Below are 11,652 nucleotides of genomic sequence, written 5' to 3' on the forward strand. Positions count from 1 at the left end.
AACGAAATCGAATCTCCCACTTGTCGTTCTTACATTGGCACGGCCAGCCGTTTGGAAACTGTCCCGCCCAGAAACCTTCAGAACGACGACGCCCGCCCTGTTAATCAGCTAAGGCAGATAACTCTCGTTCTTGAACAAAATCATTCTGGAAAGCTTCACTCGTCGATGTTGCCTGTGTTCAAGTCTGGCCAGGGGGAACGAGTGGCCCAGTCGTCTGAGGCGCCGCAGTTCGCTGTGCAGGGTTCACTGGGCACGCCCGAAAACTATGATTGTGGGTCTGTCATCAGCAGATTGTGGGTCCTGTTCTAACGAAGACGATGATCGACGCCGCCCTGGACGCCCAAAGGCAACAACTCCGGCCCAGGACAGATTTGTGAGAACGATGGCATCAAGGAATCGGTTGCAAACTGCCTCAGATAAGAGTCCAGTTGCAAAAGGAAACTGTCGTCCACTTCCCGTTGTGTCATATGAATCAGAGAGGTCAGTGATGTAGGAAACGTCAGCACTTGGATAAACGACGTTGGGCTAATGTCATGTTTTCTTGCAAATCGAGGTTCACTATCGACTTCCATGATCGAAGGAATCGAGTTTGGAAACGATCTAATGAGCGTTTTGTGGACTTTTTGTGGACGTTAACGTCTTACAGCAAGATCGTTTTAGGGTGGGTCCATATCATGGGTTGGTATCACAATGACTGGAAGAACTGCGTGTTCGGCACGGTTCATCTTCCAAGATGATAATGCAGCGTTGTCATATAAAACAAACCAAACATTAAGGAACCAGAATTCACGCCAAAACGCCAAAAATCTAAGAAGTACATTTTCTTTTTGACATCACCTTAAAAGCGAAAGTAACTCTCAAAACTGACATAATTGAATTTGAAGTGAAACTGAGTGCATCTTCCTGAAACAGAACAATTAATGTTGCACATGCAATTAGGGGCCATATCAGAGGGGATAAAGTCCAATAATGCACTACGCTTAAGTCTCAAAAGCTCTGTATCAAGACTGGTATTACTTGGCAACTGTAATTTCTTCATTGTGCAGATGTATCGGATTTCAGTGCAGATTTTGGCTGAACTAGGACTTCACATGACATAGGATTTTTGTCGCCCAATGCAGAATAAAACTAAGTAATCGCTTTAGTGGAAACCGCAGAAGTGGTCATCATCACAGATTCAAGCTTAGTTGAGGATTCTGCTACTTGACAAGCACATTCTAAATTGGCTGTGGACTGGTGAGCGGAAAACAGACGTTTCGTTCACAACAAAATCGTTCAGGTTGCTATAACCGCTTATTGTAGGTACCGAGTGTAGAATTGTCCGAACAGTAAGGTTAGTGTGCAGCAACCCGGTCTGACCACCCTTCTGCAGGCAGCCACGCTTTCCAGATACTCTCCAAGCAAATATTTTCTCCGGTCCAGTACCTAAATATGGAATACACTTTCTCGTAATTCGTAATTGCGACGTGATCAACAGATCCTGAGATTTTCTGAACCAACTCGTAACCAACTCAGCCACAATGTTGTCCCAACCCCATAGATAACGTACATGCAGCTGAATATCGAGCTTGTGGCTCAGAACACAGACGGCTTGAACCAGGACCCGTCAATGACGGTACATGACCTCGGAGGAGGTTGAGGTAAGCGATTGTAGTGATGTTCTCTGTGAAGACGGTCTGCGTCTTGCCCTTCAGAAATATGGCACACGAACTAGGTAAGAGCAGGTAAACAGCAGCCAGTTCTCTTAAATTTGAGGATTTGGCAGCCATAGATAGGTCCCAGAGGCCGTATGTTTGGTGTTGTGATATTGAGGCTCCGCCCAGTAGCTGATGCATCTGTTGTGATGTGCAGGGATTCTGGCCTTAGCTTCACGACACGCTCATTCCATGTTTGTAATGCCGCAACCGACCAATGCACATCATCCCAACATTGTCAACAAGCCAATAGTCTGCGAGCATTCCTCAGTAGTAACTTAGCAGGTAGAATAACCTTAGACATGATCATTTCCTGGCTAATGGTGCGTACAAGGCGTCTGGCAGTACATTGTGCTGCGAGCATTCCTCAGTGGTAACTTACTGGGTAGAATAACCTTGGACATGCTCACTGCTTAGCCGACTCGTGAAGATCCGGGTTAGAGTAGGTACACTTGCCGTAACATGCGACTATGCTTGTCGTTGATCGATGCTCATGATATTGATCACTGGATTGTCTGGTCCAGACTCTATTATTTACAGACCGTCGTCATAAAGCTGGAATATTGCTGAGTGTGGCGTTAAACGACAAACAAACAGATCACTGCTTGGCCAATGGTGCGCGCAAGACATCTAGAGATACATTGTCCTGTAAGCATACCTCATTGGAAACTTAGCGTGTACAAGAGCCTTGCCTATATGAATGTAATGGAACTCCAAATTGAAAGAACAGTTCTTGAAACTGCACTTAGCTTCGGCGTATGCTATGTAATAGACTACAAAACTTGTCGGTTAAAAAACGTTTAGGAAATATATTCGTTTTGCAGCACAGTGGGGCTTAAACTTATATTATGTAGATGACTCATAGATATATGCTGCAGAGCTCATGATGAAACTCGGGGACTTCAGTCCACCGGCAGAAACATCGACCACGTTCAAGTAAATATAATACTTCAATGCAAGAGAATATAGGGAAAAGTAGCTGTGAAAATTCTATAATTGGACTTTGACAGTAATGACACCAGGTGTTCGAGAAAGGGGTACGCTTGCCCTGCCTTACCGGCAGCACCCGCCATCAACAATCTTTGCCACACTGCTCTATCCAATCAACAACGTGGCAGCCCGACACCCCAGCACCAGCAATTCCCATTTACCGGCAAGTCATATCTTTAACTTTCTTCTAATCCCTGTTAATAAATCATCTCACAGAACATATGTGACATTTGTAAATGCGTCAAAATGCTTTCAACAATTATCACAAATCTCTGCTAAAAGGAGACAATGTCATAAGCATGTGTTTATGAATCACTATCAATGATGAAGATCGCCTCCGTTGGTAGAGTGGTAGAACGTCTGCCGGTGGAGTGGAAGCTCTGGGGTTCGATCCCTGGCCCAATGACAGGACATTATATTGTATTCATCTGGTTTCAAAATGGACTTTTTCTATTTTGCCCTTTACGCCAAATGGAATCCGTTTTGGTGGGTAATCTAGAATGGTTATTCACTTGCATTGACAATTTATGTTTTCTTGTTTTCATTTAGGTTGAACTTTTAGTAAAAATGTTAATTAGTGAAACGATGCGAATTTATATGTGTATATATCAATTTTAGTCATCAAAGTTATGTAGTTTTTTTTCAATGTTGATTTGAACAATTCAGGTCTCGTTTATGATCCATGTTTGTAGAGTTTACAAAGGTGGTAAATATTTGCGACCGGCTCTACTGTGGCCTGAGAATATCTTATATTAGTCTGATCCAATCTGAAATCACTGAAGTATTGTACAAAGTGTCTTCAAATCCAACTCAGTAATTCTTCCTTTTTACGACTCCAACCGCCTCTGTTTCAATTTGAGGGAAACAAATGAGTTTTAAGTTGTCTTGACCATGAAGCCACGCTTCTGACCACAGCCCTTACACACTTAAACATATTTGAAATAGTGCATATATTACAATACCAAACAAAATACCTAAAACTCTTAGGAATATTGTTTATTACAATATAAAACAAAATCATTAACTTCAAACTAATTTCAATAAATTCTAAAAAATAAAACAAAATACATAAATCTCCTTGAAATATTGTTTATTACAATATAAAACAAAATCATAATTTTCAAACTAATTTCAATAAATTCCCAAGAATAATAAATGTTTAATCAATGAATTAATTTATTTTTAAATATCATATGCTTAATAAAGAAAAAATCAGTCCTGCACCCAAATTTTTAAATATGATTGTCATTCTTATTGACCTTGACAATTAAATGTCAATTTACAAAACACCCAGTTTGTTTTCGACGTCATAAATACAAGTAATGGTGATAGAACAAGAATTTATACTTGATGTTCAGTCCTTACATACTTCTTTTTCAGCCCAAATTCACAAAAGATAGTACTGTTTCTCCAATGCAAACCTTTCCTCATCAGTTTCAACATCTTTGAACAGGTCAATCTCTCCAACTCTCTTGCACTTGACAAACCATGTAACCAGCTCGCTGCCGAGGGCGCTGACGAGTACATCATCCTGCTCCAACTCCTCCAGAGCTTCCTCCAGAGTGTGGGGGAGAATCTCAGCGTTGTCGGAACTCCCCTCGGGTGGGCACTCCAGTTTGTTGATGACTCCATCCAGACCAGCGGCGATTGTCGACGCCAAAACCAGATACGAGTTGCACTTGCCACTGGGAAGCCTGTTCTCTATGTATGTCTTCGAGGGACTTTCATTCTTCACTCTTAAAAGTGCATTTTGCTCCTCTATTGCCCAGAATATGGCTGATGGACAGAAAGGCTTGTTGATGGTCCTGTAGCAGTTGACAGTGGGGTTGCAGAAGGCACAGAGAGCTTTACTGTGCCTCAGAATACCAGCAATCCAATATTTGGCAATGTCGGATAACTTATCTGGAGCTGACGCATCGTAGAACACACTCTCGCCATTTTTGTTCCAAAGTGAAATATTTAGATGAGTGTTAGTTCCTATTGGGTTTTTCTCAGAGATAGGAAATGTCATAAAGGTGACTACATGGTGGTCCAGATTTGTTGCCATTTCCATGAGTCCTTCTTTTATGTTCATGGCCATATCAGTGCTTTCTATGCCAAATTTTGGTTTCATGGTGGCTTCACACATCCCAGGTCCCGCTTCAGTATGGTATCTTTCCACATCAATGTTTGATTCTTTGAAGTTCTTGTCAAAATGAAGTAGACGTTTGCTGTGTTTGTTGAACATTCTTTGGCTGTAGAGGTTCCAACATTCAAATATTGGGTTCAGGGTTTCTTTTTCCAGAATACTGAATTCTATTTCATAGCCAGAAAAGAAAACATATCCTTGTTCATCCAATCTCTGCAGCTGTTTTCTTGCGACATACCGAGGGCAAGCATCTTGGGGAGAGTTGTCTTTCTTCCATCGGGATTCGCACAATTTCTCAGCGACCTTGACCCCGTCCCCTGCCCAAGGAATGGGTCTGAGGGTGTCAAGGTCAGGATATATAATAGCTTTGCCCCATTTATAGCTTTTCTCATGGTCAATATGATGATAGAGTTTCCACTGGAGTGCTCTAAGAATACCTGCGAGAATAATGAGATCTTTTTATACGTATTGTAACATTGAAATCAACAAATAGATACACAATAGGAATTCTGTTGTCATTTTTTGTCATTTGCACATTCACGAACACCTGGTGTCGTTTTATTCACATGTAAAATATTAAGAAATATCTTCTTGACTGATAGTTAAGAGCTGAGTTTGTATTTTTACTGCAATGGTAATATATAAACTACCAGGCAAGATAAAATATACACCCATGTTATATAGGGGCTAAAAATGAAATAAACAAGACATAGTGATTCGATGATGATGTATTTGATAAGGGAATCATTGTTTGTTCTGGAGCTCAAGTGATACGGCATCTGCTTTCAGCCTGGTAAAGGTTTTATAACGTTTGTGATTGTTTGGTCAAATCCAAATTTCAAGTGTACAGTCAGTGTCATGTTCGTATTCCAGTCAGGTAGTCATCGCCTATAATGTTAGAACACAGCCTTACATGTATGTTTGAAAACAATGATATTTTTCATTATTTTATTGCGTAGTCTGTTTAGAAATAGTCCAAACATTGATCAGCATAAAGATAAATTGTATTAGGGGATATAGTTTAATTAATCTATTTTCAGAAATAGAATGTTTTTAGATTATATTCATCTGGATACGTATAAGGTTAGCAGCATATCAAGCAATGGGATTGGAACGAAGGTATTATATTTAATTATAATTCACTTATCTAGTAACAACATGAAATCCATGTATCCATGTACCATACACCATACACGAGTTCTAAAGTGACGCAAAAACACACAAATAGATACGCAGTAAACGTTTGTCATTTGCACATTCGCCAACACTTTCATAGAATGGTTATCACTATTTTGCCTTTCACGCCAAATGGAATGCTTTTCGGCAGATAATTCATACTGATAATCCTCTCGATAATCATAAATATAAAGCGTCAATGGAACAGAAAAAGGGGCGAACTAGCTGTGAAAATAATATATTTTTATAAACTTTTTATTTCATGTTGCATTTCATTTTCATTTTACATTTGCGCATATAACACATATAGTAATAGTAATTGTAAAAGAAGAGTAAATGACAGCTTCACCAGTACTTGTTGAAATATCCAAAATCATAATTTACATTTGCAAAATATTTTGATAGTAAGTAGTACTGAGTAAGCTCTCTTTAGAAATCCTGGAAAGTTGGCATTTTGTGTTCAATTCTTTTTTGTCAAGTATGAGTTTTTTCAGCACCAAAATTCTATGAATGGACAGTGATAGCGATGACACCAGGTGATGGCGAAAAGTGTAAGCATGTCCTGCCCTATCGGTAGCACCGCCATTCACACAATTTATATGGAAATATACGTAATTCACTTCACACTTTGAAGTATTTATTGCCTGACGCCGCACAGCAGTGCTTCTGTAAACAAACCAGACAAACATCTCATCGATAGACCAGAAAATCCAGCAACACGAAAGTGCATTTACGGATTTTGTTGAAACGAATAAAAACGGCAGATTAATTTTAAGTTACGACTTCTGAGTACAAGAGGGGAGACTCTGCTGCGTATAAGTAAAAGACAAACATTTAGAAAAAAGCAACACACTGGGGCAAACTTTTATTTTGTTGTTGACTCAGCATAGATATATGCTGCAGAGCTTATGATGAAACTCGGGGACTTCAGTCCATCGGCAGAAACATCGACCTCGTTCAAGTAAATATAACACGTCAATGCAAGAGAATATAGGGCAAAATTCTATGAAAGGACCACTGACAGTAATGACACCAGGTGTTCGAGACAAGGGTAAGCTTGGCCTGCCTTACAGGCAGCAAACGCCATCCACTATCTTTGCCACACTGCTCTATCCAATCAACAACGCGGCAGCCCGACGCCCCCGCATAAGCAATTCCCATTTACCGGCAAGTCATATCTTTAACTTTCTTCTAATCCCTGTTAATAAATCATCTCACAAAACCACATGTGACATTTGTAAATGCGTTCAACAATTATCACAAATCTCTGCTAAAAGGAGACAATGTCATGAGCATGTGTTTATGAATCACTATCAATTACCATGATACCCGCTGTTCGCGAAAAGGTGAGCATATCCTGCCCCACCGATGGCAACACTGGTTTAGCAATACTATGTTTATTTTGACACAAAAACTGGAGCATTTTCGTCTTGTATGAAATAGTCTGATCTATTCACATTTTTACATGACTGTGAAAGAAATAGGAGACTCCATGAAGACAATGTAACATTAAGGTGAATACATTTTTATGTTGTAAGCTCCATGCTCAAATATCGATCCTCTTGTTTCAAAGTTCTGATAATATCATGCATTTCGATGTTACACGTCACTTTGAGTTATTGAGTGTCCACTTTATTTTCAATCTATCCTGGTCGTTGATCATGCATACATTTTTGGGGATCATATTGCTTACTCATAAAGACCGCCTCCGTTGCCTAGTGGTAGAGCATCGGCCGGTGGAGCGGAAGCTCCGGGGTTCGATCCCTGGCCCCGTCATACCAAAATACGTTAAAACGTCTGGCGCTCGGCAAGGGGCTCGGCATTAAGGGACTAAAACAAGGACTAGTCGGCTCGGAGTCAGTATTCTGTGTTTGAGTGGGGTGTTGTGCGGCCTGCTATCTCAGTGGGCTAGCACTAAAATTCGGCATCAGTCCGGACTAGTAGAAGCAACCACGCACATACACAAATGTGCATGCACGTCGCTATATAAATGCAAAAATCCTTGACGCGATGATAAACTCCATTTCACCTCTTTACTGTTGAAAATAAAAATGATTAATAACATCTGCCCTTACAGCTGTGCCTTTCACCTGTCCGGTTACATGTTTGGCTTGTGATCACATGTGTATGTTGAGATATCAGTTAGTATTAACTTTGATGTTATTTTATATTATATAAAACATCAAACAAATTAATTCTGACTTTCTCAATAATGAAAAGAGATTGTTCTAAATATAGTTAACCCATTAGATTTGGGTGAAATGGTCAAAACTAACTAAACAGACTTTGACACTCTACTGGTGGAATAATTTATATAGAGATTTGTATTAACTGGTGTATTATTAACACAAGTTTAAAGAATTCTTAATTAATTTCCTCGTAAAAGATACAGGTTCAAAAATCACATACATAAAATGACAAGTGTTGATCGTACCATTTTGCGATCCAAAAGGATGCAATTATTTTTTAAATAAAAATAGAGATAACATGTTGAAATTCTGATACTGTCCATAATTATCTGAATATACTAGATGTTTCCCTTCAAGAACACCTGCATATGCATTGTAATGATTACCTCATGTACATAGAAAACCTGGCACGCTGATAATTAATTGTTCCTTACTCAGACGTTTTAACCTTTAAACTGAGCTTTGTCTCGCGCTAAGTGTTGTTTATCCTTATAGTCCACCTGAGAATCGGAACCAGTAAATGATGTTGGGTTACCTTGAGCTATATCAATCCCTTCTTCCAGGTACTTGGCAGCATGGCGACCAGCAACAACTTGACCACGATATTCACTGTTCAAGTCACAGAGAGAAAAACGAACATAGTCGTATTTGGCAATCTCCTTCTTGACCTCTTCTAGTTTTGACATGTCTAGTGTGCAGCTTCCAACCTACTGAAGCCAAGTTGTATGTGGCGACAAATATATATGTATGTAACCTGTTAGAGCAGGTCACAGATGGCAGCTGACTATGGTGGACGAGAGCTCGAGGGGACATCGTTTTCTCGCTCTGTCGCTTTCCTGCTTTCCGCTTCGCATGGTCTCAGCTTTGGTTAATCAGAAACAAAAGCAATTAAACAATGTTCTCCATCGTTTTAAATCACTTCGATAGCTGGAAGGTAAAGTACAAAAGAACAAAAAGAAATGCTATAGCTCAGTTTGTTTTAAACATCCATTATATCCAAAAACATACAGATTTTGGTATATTTTTACATATCCAAAGGAAAAACAAATGTTGTTTAGGCTGCTCAACACAGCTTATTCATTGTTTGTATTTAAGGAACGCTTTTACCACTACTTCATTAAGTTTCTTTTTACTTTAGTTAGCGGTTGATTCGCTCAGTAATCAGATTCCCAAACAAAACTATTTGGGAGTGCGGTCTAAAGCTACCAGCGCAACGGTGCAGCAATGTGTGACACGTGTTGTTATTGGCTGATATATTGCCTGACTTCTGATGCTTGGAAGATAAACGAATACGTCGGGAAGCATCTAAAAGTGTTGCTGTTTCTGATAATCTAAATCCACTGGTTAAAGCGGGTTCGCTTCCCCACGCGGTACAATTTGTGAATCCCGTTTTTTTTGTCCCCCGCCTTGATATTGCTAGAATATTGCTAAAAGCGGCGTAAAACCAAACTCACTTGCTCACTCACACACACTTAATCCTACAAAAATAACATAGCATACATTGCTGTGTGTGTGAAACGACCTTTGATCTTGACATTGTGAATGATTTAAAAAACAGTTAATGTCTGTAACAAACTTCTTAATGAGTAACATCCAGTTTGAGTAGCATAAACGGTGGCCAAGGGATATATTACCATCGTGTTTGTTTGAGCAATCTAATTTCAAATATATAATAAACAATTGAGCATTGTATTAAATATGTTCTTTTTTGGCCAATTTCACATTTACCATTTTCATTTACATAATTCACAGTCCAGATGCATAAAAGCATTGTAATAACCGTTCACTATTTTTTGGTTGGCATGGTCCAGGTTTCGATACTTCCTCTTTTTGGGTGGCATCAAACTTCCTGGATTGTGAACGCAATCTTATCCAACTCAATCTGCAGAAACTCAATGAGATATTTGGATGCTACCCCTTGTGATGGTTTGGGACGTGGTCCCACAACCCAGAGACATACAACTGTACTTCATGGCAAAGTCATCCTTAGTGTTAACATGATGGTTGGTTGAATGGAACTTTGATGTATGGTCGTGAACATGTATCCGGCAAAAAGCAAGTGCCGATCCCTCTTAGAAGTGGGAATAAACAGTAAAACAAACTGCGCATTCGCCACAATGAAATACTGTTTGTTGTCTGTAATTTCTTTTATTGCCCAATTCGTACTAAATGATTAATGTGTTCACTCACCCACTAATATATGTATTAAAAGTGTTCAGCCAGTACAGAGTTCACCAATTAGTTGTGACGTTATATTTTGTGAAATATTCACCAACGAGTTGTGTCAAATGTGAGTTATCCCCTTAATCCCCTATGTCTTACCCATCATCACGCTCGGGTGAATGTGTACCCATAACAATAGGTTCGGGACAAGTAGGATTAAGAACAAAGGGCTCCAGAATATTTTATGATAAACTTATAGCTACAACTAACTTTCCTCTGATTTGTGATAAATGGGAAAATGAACCTAATCAAAGCATTTTATGGAATAATGTTTTCTCTAATTGTAGATTGTGTACCAATGATGTTAAACTAATAGATTTCCAGTACAGATTCATAAATTGAGCTTTATATACCAAAAAGGAATGATTGAAAATGAAGTTAATAGATGATGATATATGCTCATTTTGTGTCTCTGAATCTGAAAACGTATAGCATGTGTATGTAGAATGTGTTTTTGTAAAGGAGTTTGGGTTAGAAATTGAAATGTACCTAAACTCGATTTCGCGTGTTTTTTTATCGTCTTTTTACACTATTTCCATTTATCAAATTTAATTTTGGTCAGGCATTTGTGATTAAGTATGCCCTAATGTATTAAAATCTGCAAAATTGCTATGTTGATTTTATAAACCCTATAACAAGCGGAAACCGCCTCTGTGGTCTACTGGTAGAGCGTCCGCCCGGAGAGCGGAAGGTGCGGGGTTCGATCTCCGGCCAAAAGACGTTAAAAGATGGTACTTGTTGTTACCCTGTCTGGCGCTCGGCATGAAGGGGCTAAAACAAGGTCTGGTCGGCTCGGAGTCAGTTTACTGTGTTTGAGTTGGGTATTCATGTTAAACTGCGGCATGGTATCTCAGTGAGGTGGCACTATAAATCGGTATCAGTCCGGACGAGTACAAGCAGCCACACACACACACACACACACGTACATGCACGTCGCCATATAAGTGCAATAATCTTGGACGTGTAATCTTTATGTACACACAAATCAGAAGAGAACAGTTTTTGGCTCATACACACAAACATTCCACGTTTCCAGCTAGCAGCATATCCTGCTCATGGTCTTTACCTTCAGTTGGAATTTCAGATTGCGATGGACATTAATATAAAAAAAACCAACAAGCCATTGTTAAAAGTAAACTATTCTGATAACATTGAAATTGGGAGTCTTTTATTGTTAGCCACGATTTGGCAAGGTTACACTGACAGAAATAGAAAAGTTTACTAACTTAGTGAATCTCATGGTCCATTCATA

The 11,652-nt window shown here is 39.4% G+C and overlaps 1 protein-coding gene across 1 annotated transcript; it reads right to left on the reverse strand.

Moving 5' to 3' along the window:
- Window positions 1-4,071: 4,071 nt before the first annotated feature.
- Window positions 4,072-8,863, reverse strand: LOC124143215 (glutamine synthetase-like). Its single transcript, XM_046512098.1, has 2 exons — window positions 8,713-8,863; window positions 4,072-5,249 (listed from the first exon to the last, which is right to left on the reverse strand). Exons 1-2 carry the CDS (start codon window positions 8,861-8,863, stop codon window positions 4,072-4,074), a joined length of 1,329 nt encoding a protein of 442 aa, XP_046368054.1.
- Window positions 8,864-11,652: the final 2,789 nt, after the last annotated feature.

Source organism: Haliotis rufescens, unplaced genomic scaffold (genome assembly GCF_023055435.1).
Source record: "Haliotis rufescens isolate VD_foot unplaced genomic scaffold, xgHalRufe1.0.p SCAF_6, whole genome shotgun sequence".
NCBI lineage: Eukaryota > Metazoa > Mollusca > Gastropoda > Lepetellida > Haliotidae > Haliotis > Haliotis rufescens.

Bases quoted from the DNA above. Each gene is read 5' to 3' on its own strand.
- LOC124143215 (XM_046512098.1), bottom strand. From the start codon at position 8,863: ATGTCAAAACTAGAAGAGGTCAAGAAGGAGATTGCCAAATACGACTAT. The intron at 5,250-8,712 runs GTAACCCAACAT...TTATTCTCGCAG, and splicing joins AGGGATTGATATAGCTCAAG to GTATTCTTAGAGCACTCCAG.